The 17,608-nt window shown below is 45.5% G+C and overlaps 1 protein-coding gene across 1 annotated transcript; it reads left to right on the top strand.

Annotated features, from left to right (window-relative positions):
* Positions 1 to 3,893, top strand: LOC141408931 (uncharacterized). The gene is made up of 3 exons (XM_074021571.1): positions 1 to 170; positions 2,792 to 3,537; positions 3,726 to 3,893. The coding sequence occupies exons 1-2, from the start codon at positions 1 to 3 to the stop codon at positions 3,498 to 3,500; spliced, it is 879 nt and encodes a 292-aa protein (XP_073877672.1). The 3' UTR covers positions 3,501 to 3,537; positions 3,726 to 3,893.
* The last annotated feature ends 13,715 nt before the right edge of the window (positions 3,894 to 17,608 follow it).

Genomic DNA, 17,608 nt, shown 5'->3' on the forward strand with positions numbered 1-17,608 from the left:
ATGACCACATACATCGTCCATCACCGACAGAAACATGGTGAGGTAGCGCATGACTGTACCTGCAGCCCCCGCCGTGAGGTCAATGGCAGCCTGGATGGCAGCACTGGACTTCATGTTTGCCCGCTCTTCTGCTGGTCTCGTGGAAGGCAGCTCTCTGGACCTTACGACAGGCACCACATATCCCTGGGGGAGGCAAGAGTTCACCATTATTAGTCCAGGTCTCTGCAGCCTCCTGTTCTCTAGGCCTGCAGCCAAATTACTGAACCCAAACTTCTGGGATCCATGAACTGGGCTCCACATTGCTCCAAAGGAAAGGGGCTCCAGGTATCAGTGCAGCTTAGCAATTGACGGCCCCCTAGAAAGCTCACAGATCAAAAAGCTTCCCTGCATATCAATGCTATGGTCACCAGCAGCACTTCAACCAACTTTCTGAAAACTGTAAAAATGAACACCAAACAAGCAAGCCAACCACAGTTGTACCAACCACAGCAGACTCTTTTTTTAGAGGCCTAAGTTGAGCTATCAATTGAATAGGCTCAGTTCTAAATGCAGACAGCAGCCCGTGCTGGGTGCCTAAGGGGATGTCACAAGACAGTAGGTCTGGAGAGGAACACTCAGGCAGCCAAGGGTGAGAGCTGCACCCTGGAATCACACACGCCTTGGTGTGAATGCCTGCTCTACCTGTGGCCCCTTTGGCCTCTACACCTGCGAGTCCTCATCTGTACAAGGCAAATAATAACAATATTACAAAACAAAGGCATTCACAAACAGCCACATGAAACTGATGGGATGCTCCACTGTGCACAAGCGATAGAACAAGGCCCGGCACAGAGCACCAAACATCTTCCTATCACCACAATCCACTAGCCCTTCAACTGTCAACGTGCACAGGAGTCGCCTGGGGGCCTTGCTAAATAAAATGCAGCTTCTGATTCAATAGCCTCGGCTGGGACCAGAGATTTGGCCTGTCTTGATGAGCTCCCAAGTGAGGTGGACAATGCCAGTCCACAGACTCACACTCTGAAGTACAACACCTGGGTCTTTGTGTCCAAATTTGCTTTATAACCTGAAGCAACCTACCCCCATTTTTTTTTTTTTTTTTTTTTTGAGACGGAGTCTGGCTCTGTCGCCCAGGGTAGAGTGCAGCGGCCATGATCTTGGCTCACTGCAAACGCCACCTCCCGGGTTCAAGTGATTCTTCTGCCTCAGCATCCCAAGTAGCTGAGATTACAGGTGCATGCCACTGCACCAGGCTAATTTTTCTATTTATAGTAGAGACGGAGTTTCACCCTGTTGGCCAGGCTGGTCTTGAACTCCTGACCTTCAGTGATCCGCCCACCTCAGCCTCCCAAAGTGCTGAGATTGCAAGTGTGAGCCACCTTGCCCAGCCTGGAGCACGTATTAAGTATTCTAATTATCAGGCCTTTCTTCTGGAAATCTTGATTCAGTATGTTTGGGTTGGAGCCTTGGGCATTTGGGAAAACTGGAATTTATTCCTCTCCCTTCAGACAAAAGTCAACTACTGCTGAGGCATGGGCTTCATAAATGTTGACTGAAAGATCCAATTCAACAACCAGTCCTGTATACTTTTCAAACTGTGTAAGTAACATTATGTGAATAATAAGGAACAATTTATTCTTCATCGCACTGAGGAGCCATGTGACCCAGTCGTGCTGGATCAGAGATGAACACCAAGTGACTTCCTAACACCAATGTCATCCTGAACATCAACAGAAAACATTGGCCACTGAGAAGATTTTTTAACCATTTGAAGCATTTTGCCAATGACTGGACTTCAAGAATCTTCCTTAATTTACAAAAAAAAATTTTAAACCAGTGGCAACAAAGGCACAGTACTTAACAAAGCAACTAAGTTAGAAGTGCAAGACACTGATTTATATGTTGTTGATAGACATGAAGAGACAGGACCATTTACTAGGCTGAAAAGGTGATGGCCTTCTGGTATATTCCTAAAAAAGTATATCAGCGTCCTAATCCTTTTCCAGAAGGCAAACTAAGGCCAGAGCAAGACAAAGTCTCCTAGACCACACAATTAGTCAGTGACAGAGGAGCCAGTTCAGTCCTGTCCTTCAGGTCTGTGCCTACAAACCAATACTTTATCCGAGTATTCCAACCTGGGCAGAAACATCACAAAACACCCAGCCCTGCATTTTAGGGGGGGAAGAAAAGGAGACAAAAAGGAGGAAGAAAAAAAAATGAAGGCAACTGAGAAGACAGGGCATGTCCAGTGTGGCCTCCCAGATAAACCTCAACGCGTTGCTTGCTTTTGGCGCAGCCACTTCCTTTGTAACTTGGAAGGAAAGAAAGTCACATCACATTGTATTCTATCTGCCCAAGTGAATTGAACCCCGTTAGGTGAGCCAAACTTAAACACATTAAATTCTACAAATAACCACTTGTAGAATTATTAAGATAGAAAACAATGGTGGGCACTAACAGATTCACTCAGGATTGGGTAGTTAACAGGTTAATTCAGATTATGTGTAGCTCTAGCTGGGAGAAGACACAGGGCTTGGAGGAAGCAAGACTGTTCAGCATGAATTAGAACTGATGTATGAGCTTGCTGTAGCACTCGGAATAGAAAAACTCTTTTCAGCCCCTTTGATCCCTCTCAGACTACACCAGGGTTCAACTGAGGAACAACAGCGCTGACCACCATCCTTCTCGATCCTTGCGGAAATAAACTTTTTGGATGGGGGAGTCAGATGAGGTTGCATTTTCCACCAGGGAACACGAACTGCTGCGGGAAGATCCCAGCTTCTGGCTAAAGCTGGGGCGGTAGGAGCTGCCGGCCAGCTCGCCATCCAGTCCCCAGAGCCCGGGCTATAGGGCGCCGGGATGCGACCAGTTTTACCGCCAAGGAGCCGGGCCAGGCGCGCCTCCTCCCCGGCCTCGCAAGGAACAGGTTAGGGAGAGACTTCCAACTTTCTCTGGCCGGCCCTGAACGCTCGCCGCGTCTGCCCAGCCGCCCACTGTCTGGCAGCCTGCAAGTCTCCGTTCAGAAGCGGCTCCGTGCTGCCCAGCGCTGGTGCCCTGGCGGCTCGGAACCCCGCGGCCAAATGACACGACCTGGGAGCAAAGGAGGACAACAGTTCCCACCAGGTAGGCACTGCGGGAAGGAGGCCGACGACCCCGAGATTCCCCGGCGACCCCGGCGGGCCATCCCCGAGCGGCGCGCGGGTCCCGCGGCACGTGAGTGGCGGCTCTTGCCGCTTCCCTGGACGCCCGGGAAGGTCACACCGCCCAGGCGCCGAGGCCCGCCCCGCGCCCAGCTCTTTCCGCTCTCTCTGCTCTCTCTGGTCTCTCTCTCCCCCTCTCCGCCCGGGGCGCTCCCCAGCTGCGGAGAAGCGGAAGTGGGCGCCCGGCCGCGGCGCGCCCAGCCTACCTGCCGACCCTGGAGAAGGAGGAGGCCTGCGTCTCCGGGTGCTTTCCTGCCTCTGAGCTCCCCGAGACCCTCTCTGAGGCCGGACCCTAGTTAGTCCGCTGGACTAGGGATGAGGACTGGGGACTGGGAAGGTCAGTGATTGGGAGAACTTAAATTTTTAGTTAATTTGATCTTGTTGGGCGACTAATACCTTAATTATAACTTATATTTGAGTAAAAAATTATACTCGGGATTCAAGGTCGTAAGTTAAAATTAAAATTAAGTATGAAAATACTGGAATTGTAAAGATGGAAAGTTTATTACCATTTTTTTTTTCCAGCCATTTCCCAATCCCCTTCTCCAAAGGAAATCCATCTGATGCCATTTCTGTAAGTGCCCTGATGAAAACCATAACACTGTCAGCTCTGATCTTGTAGTCCCCAAGGAATTATAGGTTCTATCTGTGGTTCTCTGGCATTTTATTAAACAAGTGAAAGTATTCAAGGAAGCTGTTGTTTGCCCAGAGTAATTATCTTTTATTTTCCCTTGCTTTCCTTGCGTTTTTCTTTCCTTCTTTTCTTTCTTTCTTTTCTTTCTTTCTTTCTCTCTTTCTTTCTTTCTTTTTTGACACAGTCTCACTCTGTCGCCCGGGCTGGGGTGCAGTGGCACCATCTCCGCTCACTGCAAGCTCCACCTTCACGCCATTGTCCTGCCTCAGCCTCCCGAGTAGCTGGGACTACAGGCGCCTGCCACCACGCCCGGCTAATTTTTTGTATTTTTAGTAGAGGCAGGGTTTCACCGTGTTAGCCAGGATGGCCTCGATCTCCTGAACTTGTGATCCGCGTGCCTCGGCCTCCTGAAGTGCTGGGATTACAGGCGTGAGCCACCGCGCCCGGCCACACCCTGCTAATTTTTTATATTTTTGGTAGAGACAGGGTTTCACCATGTTGGCCAGAGTGGTCTCGAATTCCTGACCTCAAGTGATCCTCCTGCCTGGGCCTCCCAAAGTGCTGGGATTACAGGCGTGAGCCACAGCGCCCGGCCTGCCCAGAGTAATTTTCTTTAATGCCCTAAGACAAAGGGTCAGAAGGGTCTTGTTCTACTTGAGACAGCCCCTCAACATAACACGCAGCCACCACCTTTCCATTGCTTTGGTTCAGCCTTTGTGTATTGATTTTCATTTTCAATACAATTTTCTTCCTTAAACAGGGCGTGGTGACACATGCCTATAGTCCTAACTACTTGGGAGGCCAAGGCAGGAGGATTGCTTGAGGCCAGGAATTTGAGGCCATAGTGAGCTGATGGCACTGTTGCACTCCAGCCTGGGTGACAGAGAGCGATCTTGTCTCTTAAACACACACACACACACACACACACACACACACGAGATGTAACTTTCTTTTACAGCTTTCAGCCTTGCTTGGATGTGCTGTTGGATTATTACCTATGTAATTTAAGTGATTTGATTGGTAATAGTGCTTAACATGAACGCACACCTGAATAGACCTCCCAGGCTGTAGCAGATGCCATAATGGGATCAGAGTGCCTGGTAAATGGGCACTCATCAGAATCAGCACTTTAGAGCTCAGGCTTCTGGACCATAATTGAGTTCCAGAAACAAGCCATGGAGCTGGGATGACTTATCCAAAGTGACAGGGAACGTAACTAATTGGAAGCAGATCCAGGAGCCAAAACTACAGTTACAGCAGCCTAGAGGGGTTGGCAATATCACCTGGTCCAGTGGCTTTTGCAGCTTAAGAAAATGAAACTCAAAAGAACTCTGATTAAGGAAGGACAGACTTGGCTGGGTGTGGTGGCTCATGCGTGTAATCCCAACACTGGGAGGCCGAGGCAGGAGGATCACTTGAGCCTGGGAGGTCGACACTGCAGTGTGCAGTGTTCACACCATTGCACTCCAGCCTGAATGACTGACCAAGACCCTGTCTCAAAAAAAATAAATAAATAAAGGATAGACCCTGTTACAGATTAGAAAGAGTCCTAGACTTGGGGCCAGGATGTTTGTGTAAATGTCCCTGTGTGACCTTTAGTAAGTCACTTAACCTTTCGTAAACCCCAGCTACAGCATGACTGCATTACCAGCTCCTCTGAACCCCCTGTGCTCAGCCTGTTAGAAGAATCCACTGTGCAGGGCACTTGGTACTTTCCCCCAGCCATTGGGCCCCAGCCTAGTGCTTTGTCTTGTCTTCCTTGAGCCCCTTCCTCTCCTGTCCTCACAAGGGCTGTTCCAGACTGTCATCACTGCCGAGCCTTCCACGTTTCTCCTCTCTATGCCTCCCCTGGGCAACCGTCAGCCTCAATTTGTTCTATAAGAAACAATCTGAATTTTGCCCAGATTTTTAATCCCTAATCTACAAAGTTACCTCTTTTTTTGCACAAACTCTCATCCATTTGTCCACTGTCCAACTTACTCGCTGTGTCCCCTTGCCTAGCCCAATGGCTAGGAAGAATGAGGATGAGGGAGAAATCAAGGCTTAGAGAGGCCACGTCACTCCCCAAACTTACACAGGTGCGACAAAAAGAGCAGGGACTCAATAAAGTTCTGTCCGACTCAGAAGGTCAGGCGCTCAGCCGCTACACTGTGCGATGCTCCCTCACAGAGATTCTTATTAAAAGCAAGAGAGCTGCAGGAACTGGAAGTTCTTTCTTCCGGGATAGATCTCCTTCCACAGTATTTTATAAAATCACCTCGGCAGCTTAAAATCCCCCACAACAGTGCTCTTTCTGCTGTCTTTATTTTAGGAAGAGAGAAAGGAAGATATTGATGTTAAAATGCTTCCTGTCTCTCAGATGCTCAGAGAACTGATTGCAAAATCACCTGGTTGGCACTGAATCAAGAAAGTGTCCTTGCAAACTTTGTTCTGAGTGTAATTTCCTAGGGATCTTATGGCCTCTTGAGGACAGCATTTTAGGGACATGTATCACTGCTCTCCATAGAGGTAGCTCAACTCAATAGTATTTTACATGTAGGCTCCAACCAGCAAACACGTCAACACACTGACCTCTCTGCTCCAGGTGACTGGTTGCTACACTGGGGATTGCACAAGTCAGACTTCAATGCAGCTGGCCTTGTGATGGGTGGCAGGTGTGATGTGGGTCAGAGGTAAGAGGACAGACAGAATGGCTGCATGGAAAAGCGAGCATTTGCTATTTACAGAATTTCATAATGCACTGGTTAATGACACTAAAAGGAGAAATAATTGCACAAAATGTATCCCTGGTCCTGACACCACATGGGGCGTGTTTTAACAAAGTGAGTTAATTGGGTTTGCAAATAGATCAAGAGCATAAAACATCTCTGACTCAAATGTATTTTTAGTTAATAAGAAAGAAGAGGGGCCCGGCTCACACCTGTAATCCCAGCACTTTGGGAGGCCCAGGCTGGTGGATCACCTGAGTTCAGGAGTTCAAGACCAACCTGGCCAACATGGTGAAACCCTGTCTCTACTAAAAATACAAAAAAAATTAGCCAGACATGTTGGCAGGTGCCTGTAATCCCAGTTCCATGGGACGCTGAGGCAGGAGAATTGCTTGAACCCGGGAGGCCAAGGTTATAGTGAGCTGAGATCGCACCATTGCACTCCAGCCTGGGCAACAAGAGCGAAACTCCATCTGGAAAAAACAAACAAACGAACAAAAACACATAAGAAAGAAGAAAACTTCCTTTTGATTATGCAATTTTAGTTCCCATTAAATGTTCTTGGCTACTGATTAGAAATTTTAATTCTAGAATTTTAAAATTCTAGAAGTAGGAGGTTCCAGAGCCGGTTAATTTAACAGCTCAAGAGTATCTGGGGCAGCTTCTCTGTAAGTCTTTTAGCCTTTCCCTCATGACTACAAGATGGCTGCCACAGCTCTGCCTATCACATCTGCACATACAACATCCAAAGGCAGGAAGGAAGCACACTCACATACCTTCCTGTCATCAGAGAAAACAATCTTTCCCACAGCCCTCTGTCAGGCTTCCCCTTGTGTTTCATTGGCCTAGAAATGGGTCTCATACTCCTCCCAAAAATCAACACTCAGAGGAGACTGGTGTTAGCATGATCGCTTGAGAATAGGGTCAGCAATGTTCTTCTGAAGAGGACCAGCCAGTAAAGATTTCAGGCTTTGCAGGGCATGGGGTCCCTGTCACATCTAGTCAGCTCTGCTGTTGTAGAGCCAAAGCAGTTAGAGACGCCAGAAACAAATACATGTGCCTGTGTTCCAGTGTCACTGTGGACACTGAAATTTGAATTTCATATATTTTTGTTCCTTTTCCAGTGAATTAAAGGTGTAAAAAGCATTTTGTATGGTATGAGGCCATACAAACACAGGCGCAGGCCAGATTTGGCTAGCAGGCTGTAGTTTGTCAACCCCTGGTTTGGAGAAATGAGGACTCATCTCCTTGTGGCTGTGGGAAGGGACCACCTTCCCTGCGACCTGACCACACCTGAAAAAAAGAAGGGTGAGGGAAGTGTCATTAGGCAACTGAGAATATCCCCTACAGCACATTAAGGAGATGGAAAAATGCGGAGGGTTATGATAATTTTTAAAAAGCAGAATACACATCAATATGGGCAGGATGATCCCAACCAATTCTGCTTGTTGAAGTCTCTGCCATCCACCGAGATCTATGTTAGACGCAGCCGCCCCATAGCACCTGTTTCTGATTCCTGGTTCTCAGAAGCCAAATTGGAGCATTCCTTCCTAACCATGACAAACTTCCCTTTAGCACCTCTCCTGTGCTGGATGTTGTCAGCCCAAACTGCTGGAAATGCAGAAGTGAAAGAGCCAATAGCTAACCTCAAAGAAATCATTGTCCAAGCAGAGGAGGAAGAAACAAGCAACTATAATTCAGGGGGGTATGCGGCAAGAGGTGTGTGGGTAGGGGGGCATCCTCAGAGGGAATGAATGATGGATGGAATAGAAGGTTTCAGGGGAGGCCCACAGGAGACCTCCATGCCAACGGAAATGGCATCTGGCCCTTTGTTAAGAGGATGAATGTAGGTTGGTGTATCACCTACTCCAGGGGCCAGGAGAGTTGCAACTAAGCCAGGCTCTTAGTTGTAATCAACAGAAGCACACAAGAGATTGATTAAAAGGATTAAAAGGTTATAGAGTGACTCTTCTGCTTGCTGGATGGGGAGGTGGAATGCCATGAATAGCTTCCTGCAACAAGTCCCTATACCCACCGCAGACCTGGCCTGCAGTGGAAACCACTGCTGCTGCCCCTCTGGAGCTCTGGATGTGATGGTTTGTGATGCTGCCCCTCCTTGTACCAGGGCCACAGCCCGGTAACTTTTGCTCCTCCAAAGCCTGGCGCTTGCCTTACCAGCTTTGCCTGATACATCACTTCCACACCGCGCCACTGCCCTGGATTGTTCATCTCTAAGTTGGTATCTCATGTAGATGCAGCTGATGGAGGGAGGCTGGGTCATGTGCCCGTACCCTGCTCTGCATAGAAGCCCGGCTGAGGGGGATCTCTGGCATCTGCCTTGGAGAGGCAGGACTCACTCATGTGTTAGGAAGTTCCCAGAACATAGCCGGGGTTTCCAAACAATGCGAGGCAGCCAAAAAGCATGATACGTGTCCACTCTGCACAGACTGAGCATCGCAGTCAGAGGAAACATGCAAAGGCACAGAGGTGTGAACCGGCAGAGCACGTTTGGGGAACTGGAAGCATTTTGGTTCTGCAGAAGACAGCAGTGAGTGCTGGGAGAGTGGCTTGGAGTAGCCGGCAGGAGCCCCTGCTAAACTCATGGTCCTTGTGGCTCCAACCTCAAGTGAAAATACTTTGTTGTTGTTGTTGAGACAGTCTTGCTGTGTCACCCAGGCCTGAGTGCAGTGGCATGATCACAGCTCACTGCAGCCTCAATCTCCTGGGCCCAGGCGATCTTCTCACCTCCGTGTCCTGAATGGCTGGGACTACAGGCATGCGCCAGCACCCCCAGCTAATTTTTGTGTTTTTCTGTAGAGACGGGTTTTTGCCATGTTGCCCAGGCTGCTCTTGAACTCCTAGTCTCAAGCAAGCCTTTGGCTTTGGCCTCCCAAAGCACTGGGATTACAGTTGTGAGCTATCAAGCCCAGCAAGGGCAAGTACTTGCATCTTACTCAGTGTTCTCTGCTGAGGCCCGGGAACCATGACTAACTCCTTGCTGGGCCCAAGGCCCTGCCCCTGGTGAGTTTTAGTCAGTATCTATCTGAAGGAATCATCTTTGTAAACTGTTGGATTGCATCATTTTTGTAAAATAGCAAGTGTATGCAGCTTCTCTCTCTCTCTCTCTTCTTCTCTCTTGTGTGTACACTTCCATGATGTACTATTTTATAATTACGTTAATAATGGTTCCCCCAGTAAAAATAATCTGAATGTAGCCCCTTTGTGTCTAAAAATTTGTATGGCACCTATCACTAGATACTTAGCCATTTATAAACATCTTTTAAAAATTCTTTCATTAAATTAGTTATTCTGGGCAAACACAGGCAGATATAACCATTGAAAGGACACACAAATAAAGGCCCAGCAGAGTTGAGATGCCATTGCCTTAGAGATTAGCATGCAGGCTCTGGGTTAGACACCTGAGGGGGAAATCCTGGCCTCTCTGCTTCCAGCAGGATGATTCGGAAAAGTCTCTTGGGGTGGGAATGAGAGGAAAGATCTTGTTCTGCCAGTTGATGCTCCAAGTACCCCTGCTCCATGTCGCTGCTTCTCAGCTTCATGCGATTGTACCTTTGAGGATTTCCATGGGCCACATTCTAACCTTTTTTATTTTTTTTAAGACACAAAGTCTTGCTCTGTCATCCAGGCTGGAGTGCTGTGGCGTGACCATAGTTCACTGCAGCCTCGAGCTCCCAGACTCAAATGATCCTCCCACCTCAGCCTCCTAAGTAGCTGAGACTACAGGCCTATGCCACCATGCCTGACTAATTTTTCATTGTTTTGTTTGAGTGTTCGTTTGTAGAGAAGGGGGTCTCACTATATTGACTGGGCTGTTCTCAAATTCCTAGCCTCAAAGAATCCTCCCATCTCAGCCTCCCAAAGTGCTGGGATTACAGGTGTGAGCCACTGTGCCCAGCCCTAACCCTCTTATTTACAATGGGATTGTTTTCCTCACTGGGTCTTAATTTGTAAAACAAGGCCAATTCCCAAGTGCTCCATCATTCATAGTATTCAGTCAATCTCTGTTCCAATTAAGCATCGGAAATTTGGAGATGAAAAGCCACACCTCATTTCATTCATGGAGAATCACAGAGCCAGGCCGAGGGGGCTGGGAGCAGTAGGGCATGGGCACAGAACCCAGCCCAGAGGACCAGGAAAGGGTCTGGAGCTTGGGGCAAGAGCTGAGCCTGGAAGTAGGAGCAGGAGTTAGGCAGGGAAGAAGAAGGGAACATACCATAGGATTGCAAGGAGGCAGGGGAAGGCATGGCCATGTCTGGGAGCTGCAGGGGCTCCGGTCAGGGTAGGAGGAGAGGTAACAGGAAGGAGACTAGCAAATGAGGCAGGGCTGATCTTGAGGGGTCTCACAGGCCCTGCTAAGAGAGTGCAGGGTTTCTTTAGAGGATGGTAGAGGGAGCTGTTGAGTAATACAGACTTCCTGATGTGCACGTGGCTGTGTGGAGGAGGCTGACAGCATGGACTCTGGGTCGACTGTCCAGTCCTCAAAAGCTGGCTCTCCCACCTGATGACTTTGTGATGGTGAGAAGTTCCTGTAAGCCTCAAATTTCTCATCTTAAAAGTGAAAAATGGAAATTGAGTGAAGATGAGACAATACATATAAAGCACTATTACAGTGTCTAATACTGGTCAATAAATGCTAACTACTGTTGTTATTGATCATTTGAATAATAATGAGGTATATAGCTTGTCTCATTTTATAGACTTGTGATGATGGAATGAATGAACTTTGTGAAGGGGTGGCCTGCCCCTCCACACCTGTGGGCGTGGAACGAGAGACTTGAGAAAAGAAAGAGACACAGAGACAAAGTATAGAGAAAGGAAAGTGGGCCCAGGGGACCGGCGCTCAGCATACAGAGGACCCACACCAGCACCAGTCTCTGAGTTCCCTCAGTATTTATTGATCGTTATCTTTACCATCTTGGAAAAGGGGAAGTGGCAGGACAATAGGGTCATAGTAGGGAGAAGGTCAGCAGAAAGACGTATGAATAAAGATCTCTGTGACATGAATTAGTTTAAGGAAAAGTGCTGTGCTTTAATGTGCATATATGCAAACATCTCCATAAACATTTTCAGTGCATAAAGAACAGCATTGCCACTAGCATGTCCCACCTCCAGCCCTAAGGCGGTTTTCTCCTATCTCAGTAAATAGAACATACAATTGGGTTTTACACCGAGATGTTCCAGACAGATGGGCAGGAGACAGATGCCTTTGTCTATCTCAACTGCCAAGAGGCCTTCTTTCCTCTTTCACTAATCCTCCTCAGCACAGACCCTTTACAGGTGTCGGGCTGGGGGGTGCTGGGCTGGGGGATGTCAGGCTGAGGGTGTCGGGCTGGGGGACGATCAGGTCTTTCCTTTCCCATGAGGCCATATTTCAGACTCTCACAGGGGGAGAAACCTTGGATAATACCTGGCTTTCCTAGGCAGAGGTCCCTGCCACTTTCCGCAGTGTTTGTGTCCCTGGGTACTTGAGATTAGAGAATGGTGATGACTTTTAACAAGCATGCTGCCTTCAGACACTTGTTTAACAAAGCACATCCTGCACAGCCCCAAATCCATTAAATCTTAAGTAGATACAGCACATGTCTCTGCAAGCACAGGGTTGGGGGTAGGGTTACAGATTAACAGCATTTCAAGGAAGAAGAATTTTTCTTAGTAAAGAACAAAATGGAGTCTCTTATGTCTACTACTTTCTACATAGACACATTAACAGTCTGATCTCTCTTTCTTTTCCCCACATTTCCCCCTTTTCAACAAATCCGCCATCGTCATCATGGCTCGTTCTTGATGGTCACTGTCTCTTCGGAACTGCTGGGAATACCTGCAGACTAACAACAGACAGAACAGGCACACAAGGATTAATATGAAATTTACAATAGTAGTATTTCCAATGGTCTTAACCCAAGTGACAAGGGTTAAGATTTGTGAGGCCATCAGCAACTCCTGCAGTTGCCTCCATTTCTGGTACTGACACAGAGATCACATACTTCACAAGGTAATAAAATATCACAAAGCAAGTGAAGGCAGGGCGAGATCACAGGACCACAGGATGGGGCAAAATTAAAATTGCTAATGAAGTTTTGGCACACATTGTCATTGATAACATCTTATCAGCAAACAGGGTTTGAGAGCAGACAACCTGTCTGACCAAAATTTATTAGGTGGGAATTTCCTTGTCCTGATAAGCCTAGGAGGGCTATAGACCTACCCTCAGGGCGCATTCTCTTTCTCAGGGATGTTCCTTGCTGAGAAAAAGAATTCAGCAATATTTCTCCTATTTGCCAAAGAAAGAAGAGAAATATGGCTCTGTTGCCTCCGGCTCACTGGCAGTCAGTTCAAGGTTGCCTCCCTTGTTCCCTGAGCATCGCTGTTATCCTGTTCTTTTTTCAAGATGCCCAGATTTCATATTGTTCAAACACACATGCTCAATTTGTGCAGTTAACGCAATCATCACAGGGTCCTGAGGTGGCATATATCCTCCTCAGCTTACGAAGATGACGGGATTAAGAGATTAAAGACAGGCATAGGAAATCACAGGGTATTGATTGTGGAAGTGGTAAGTGTCCATGAAATCTTCACAATTCATGTTCAGAGATTGCAGTAAAGACAGGTGTAAGAAATTATAAAGGTATTAATTTGGGGAGCTAATAAATATTCATGAAATCTTCACAATTTGTGTTCTTCTGCCACGACTTCAGTCGGTCCCTCCGTTTGGGGTCCCTGACTTCCCGCAACATCTCTCTCTTTCTTTTTATATAAATGTGCCATGGCGATGAAGGCTTGTTCATTCTCTCAATTTTGACACAGGATTCTTTGACTGTTCTGGCACACTAAAAACAAGCCGATTAAACAGAGAAACATAATTCCAAAATTTACTACAGTAGAGCCCCCAATAGACTTAATCCAAGTCTTGGGGTTTAATCCATACAGATTTTCTGCCACCTGATCTGACACCTCAGCTCCAGGCACAATGGATAAGTGAGCTTGAGAGGCTTCAAAAATTTGTTCTGTAAATGGCGTCTAACCATGTCCCAGTGATGTTCAGACTCATTATAAACTCAGGGTGTAATTCAAAAATCTGACATATTCCAGTCACACTGTAACTGGAAACAATGTTCCAAGCTCATGAGCCTATCTCCCATCCAAATGACAGTTTGTTTAAGATCATTAATTTGATTTGCCAATTTTTGATCATTACCAGATTGTGAATTCCACAATCTTGTAGAATTCTTTTGCCAATTGTTAACAAAGCTTACTGTCTGAACAGAAGAGTGCAATGCAACTCCTGCCACAGTGGCAGTAGCTGTGTCTGCAATTAATCCCATAATCACTGCAAGTAAAGTAAAAATGAATCTTTTGGATCTATTTAAAATACCTTTTAATACTTCAGTCAAAATATGGACGGATGGCGAGGCCTCCCACGGTCAGTCCATGGATACAGGGATCCACATGCCTTCTCTTGCTCTTACCAGCAGAATACGGTGCTGCCAATTAAAAGTCGAATCAATGCAAGTAAACAATCTGCAATTTTCAGTTTATAGTTTGGGAGTCTGGTTTACTAACTATATTTCCTATAACTAACATATAAAGGGGCTTTACACAACTTTGTAAAGGAACTGTTAGACAGGAATTTACGTTGATAGAATAAAATGGCTTACGATGTCTTGTTTCTATACTTTGATTTCCAGACCAAATTCTAAGGTGGTATGAAGCCACAGTAAGCCTCCATAATTCTGGATGTTCAGGACCAGAAACAGGACTTATTATTTTTGGTCTCAGAGTAGCGATTCCTTTTTCTCCCCATTCCCAAGGGTAGAAAGACTGTAAGTTTTTGTGCTTATGTTCATCTAAACTTTCTGTTAAGTCACTATCAACAACTGCACTCACTTGTGCACTGGGACACGATTGAGTTTGTCCTGTGCAATTGTGGTAGAATTGACCTCCAGGGGCCCAATCTGTAACAGTTCCAAATGTATTGTTTTGTAATATCACTGCACTATTGGCCACACATTATTCCCAAACTAAAACTTCTGTGTCTTTTGATTCTTTGGGAATTTCCTTAGGGCAATGTTTCCCTTTTGGGCTAAATTTTAATGATCTTCGATAGGAAAAGTCTTGTAAATAGTTTACCTGGGGTTTGAGTGACATTCCGCTTACCATGTGATAAGTGAATCACTGGTGGGACTGACAGTAGGTACTTCTACCAACCAATTTTGGATTGCAGGCATTAAACATCCCAGTGCTCTCCCTAGGCAAATAGGAGGATAACGATACCCAGTGGAAATATTTATCATCATTCCTCCTTCTTCCGGTTTGGCAGGGCAACGATCATCTGTGGGACCAGGTACCCATACACTATTGTTAACATATACTTCAACAGGATTATCCATCCATGTGACTGGCCGAATTAAGGGCAGGAAAGGCACATAGGCCCAGTAAGTATAATTAGCTGCAGCTGCGCCTGCAGGCGTGGGGAGACTTACCACGGTTGATACAATCATTAAAGCTGTAAGCAGCATATTCTCTGGGGTTTGTGTCACCTTTGTGTTCTCTAGGCTTTTTTCAGCTAACGGGGTCAGCTGCTTTAATTGTGCCCAGGTTGGCAGCTCTGCCTTCTTGGTGGGTGGCGACTTCATGTGTTCTTCTGATATCACCACTTGTTCATCTTGCGAGTCAATGGTGCTTAATTGCGGTGTTTCCGTCTCCGTGGAGGCACTTTTCTTTGCATCTCCGATGGGTTCATTGTAGAACTTTGAATGTCTAGTGGGTTCTACAGGAAGCTGATTTTCTCCTGGTGAAACACAAGCAAAACCTCTCCCCCAGGTTATCACCTTCCCTATTTCCCATGTCTTATTTTTGTTGTCTTTCCACTAACTCAGTTTTCCTTCATGTGGGCTGTTGTTTTTACCAGTAAGATGTTCTGCAGAAGTAGTAGTCTGATTTCTATAAATGTTTAGAAAATTCAAAGTATAGAGTGCTACATTAAGTTGCATCTGAGGAGTGGTACACTCGTTACTGTCTCCCCCTTCTTTTTGTTTAATTAACCAAGTTTTGAGAGTTCTATTAGTTCTTTCAACTATGGCCTGTCCTTGGGAATTATAGGGAATTCCTGTTGTATGTGTAATTTTCCACTGATTTAAGAATTTTTGGAAAGCTTTACTACAATATCCTGGTCTATTGTCAGTTTTAATTTTTTCTGGAACTCCTATGACAGCAAAACAAGATAATAAATGTTTTTTTAACATGGGAAGTACTTTCTCCTGTCTGGCAGGTTGCCCATATGAAATGTGAGTATCAACTGTTACATGAACATATGATAATCTTCCAAATGAAGGTACATGTGTAACATCCATTTGCCATAATGCATTAGGGCACAGACCTCTGGGATTAACTCCTGCCTCTTGAGCGGGCAGGTGTAGGGCTTGACACTGGGTGCAATGTTGTACAATATCTTTTGCCTGTTTCCATGTGACATCAAATTTGTTTTTTAATCCTGCTGCATTTGCATGAGTCAAAGCATGAAGTTCTTGTGCTTTTATGAATGCAGAGGATACCAGTAAGTCAGCTTGTTCATTTGCTTTAGTTAAAGGTCCTGGTAAATTAGTGTGTGCTCAAATATGAGTAATATAAAATGGGAAATTCCTTTTTCTTACAGTTTGTTGTAATAAATTGAATAGCTAGTTTAACTGATCATCCATGCTATATTTAATTAGAGCTGTCTCAACATTCCTTGTAGCCTGTACTACATACACAGAATCTGATACAATATTAACAGGTTGATTAAAATCTTGTAACACTGTAGTGACTGCAACCAACTCTGCTATTTGAGCCGATTGATATTGAGTTTTGATTACTTGCTCATTTGACCCTGTGTAAGCTGCTTTTCCATTGCTGGAACCATCAGTAAATACTGTCAGAGCATTTTCTAAAGGTTCATGTCTGGTAATTTTAGGTAAAATCCAAGTAGTCAATTTTAAAAACCGGAAGATTTTTGGTTTTGGGTAATGATTATCAGTCATTCCCACAAAATCAGCAAGACCAATCTGCCATGCACCAGAATTGATAAAGGCTTGTCTAACTTGTTCCTTGGTTAAAGGAACGACTATTTTGTCTAGGTAATTTCCAATTTTATTATTCGTAATCTTGCCTGACCAATTAATGTAGCTATTTGATCCAAGTACAATGTAAAAGTCTTAATTGTACTGTGAGGAAGGAATGACCACTCCACAAGATTAGCATTTTGAATAATGATGCCTGTTGGAGAATGTGCAGTAGCAAAAATCAAAAGTTGGAGTGGGGCTAAGGGGTCTATTCTATTTATTTGCACTGACTGAATCTTTTCTTCCACTAATTTAATTTCTTTTGTTGCCTCTGGGGTTAATATTCTTTTACTATTTAAGTCTGGGTCTCCTCTTAGGATAGAGAACAAATTTGACATGGCATAAGTAGGAATGCCTAGAGTTGGCCGAATCCAATTAATATCACCTAGCAATTTCTGAAAGTCATTTAATGTTTTTAATGTGTCTTTTCTTATTTCTATTTTTTGTGGCTTAATTTTTCTATTTTCTGTCTGCATCCCTGAATAATGAAAAGGAGTAGAGGTTTGAATCTTATCAGATGCTATTGTGAGGCCTGCGTTGTCAACTTCTGCTTGCAGAAATGTGTAACAGTCAATTAATTTGTCTCTTGTTTGTGCAGCACATAAAATATCATCAATATAGTGAATGATATAACAGTCTGAAAATTTGTCTCCAACTGGTTGAAGAGCTTGACCTATGAAAGTCCGACAAATAGTTGGACTATTAAGCATTCCCTGAGGTGACACTTTCCACTGAAACCTGGTGGCTTGTTCTTTATTATTTGTGGCTGGTATACTAAAGGCAGATTTTTCACAATCCTGCTCTGCCAGAGGAATGGTAAAAAAAAATCTTTCAGATCAATTATAATTAAAGGCCAGTCTTTTGGAATCATGGCTGGGCAGGGCAATCCGGGTTGAAGAGGCCCCGTGGGTTGAATTATGGCATTTATGGCTCTTAAGTCAGTTAACA

Source organism: Macaca fascicularis, chromosome 17 (genome assembly GCF_037993035.2).
Source record: "Macaca fascicularis isolate 582-1 chromosome 17, T2T-MFA8v1.1".
Classification (NCBI taxonomy): domain Eukaryota; kingdom Metazoa; phylum Chordata; class Mammalia; order Primates; family Cercopithecidae; genus Macaca; species Macaca fascicularis.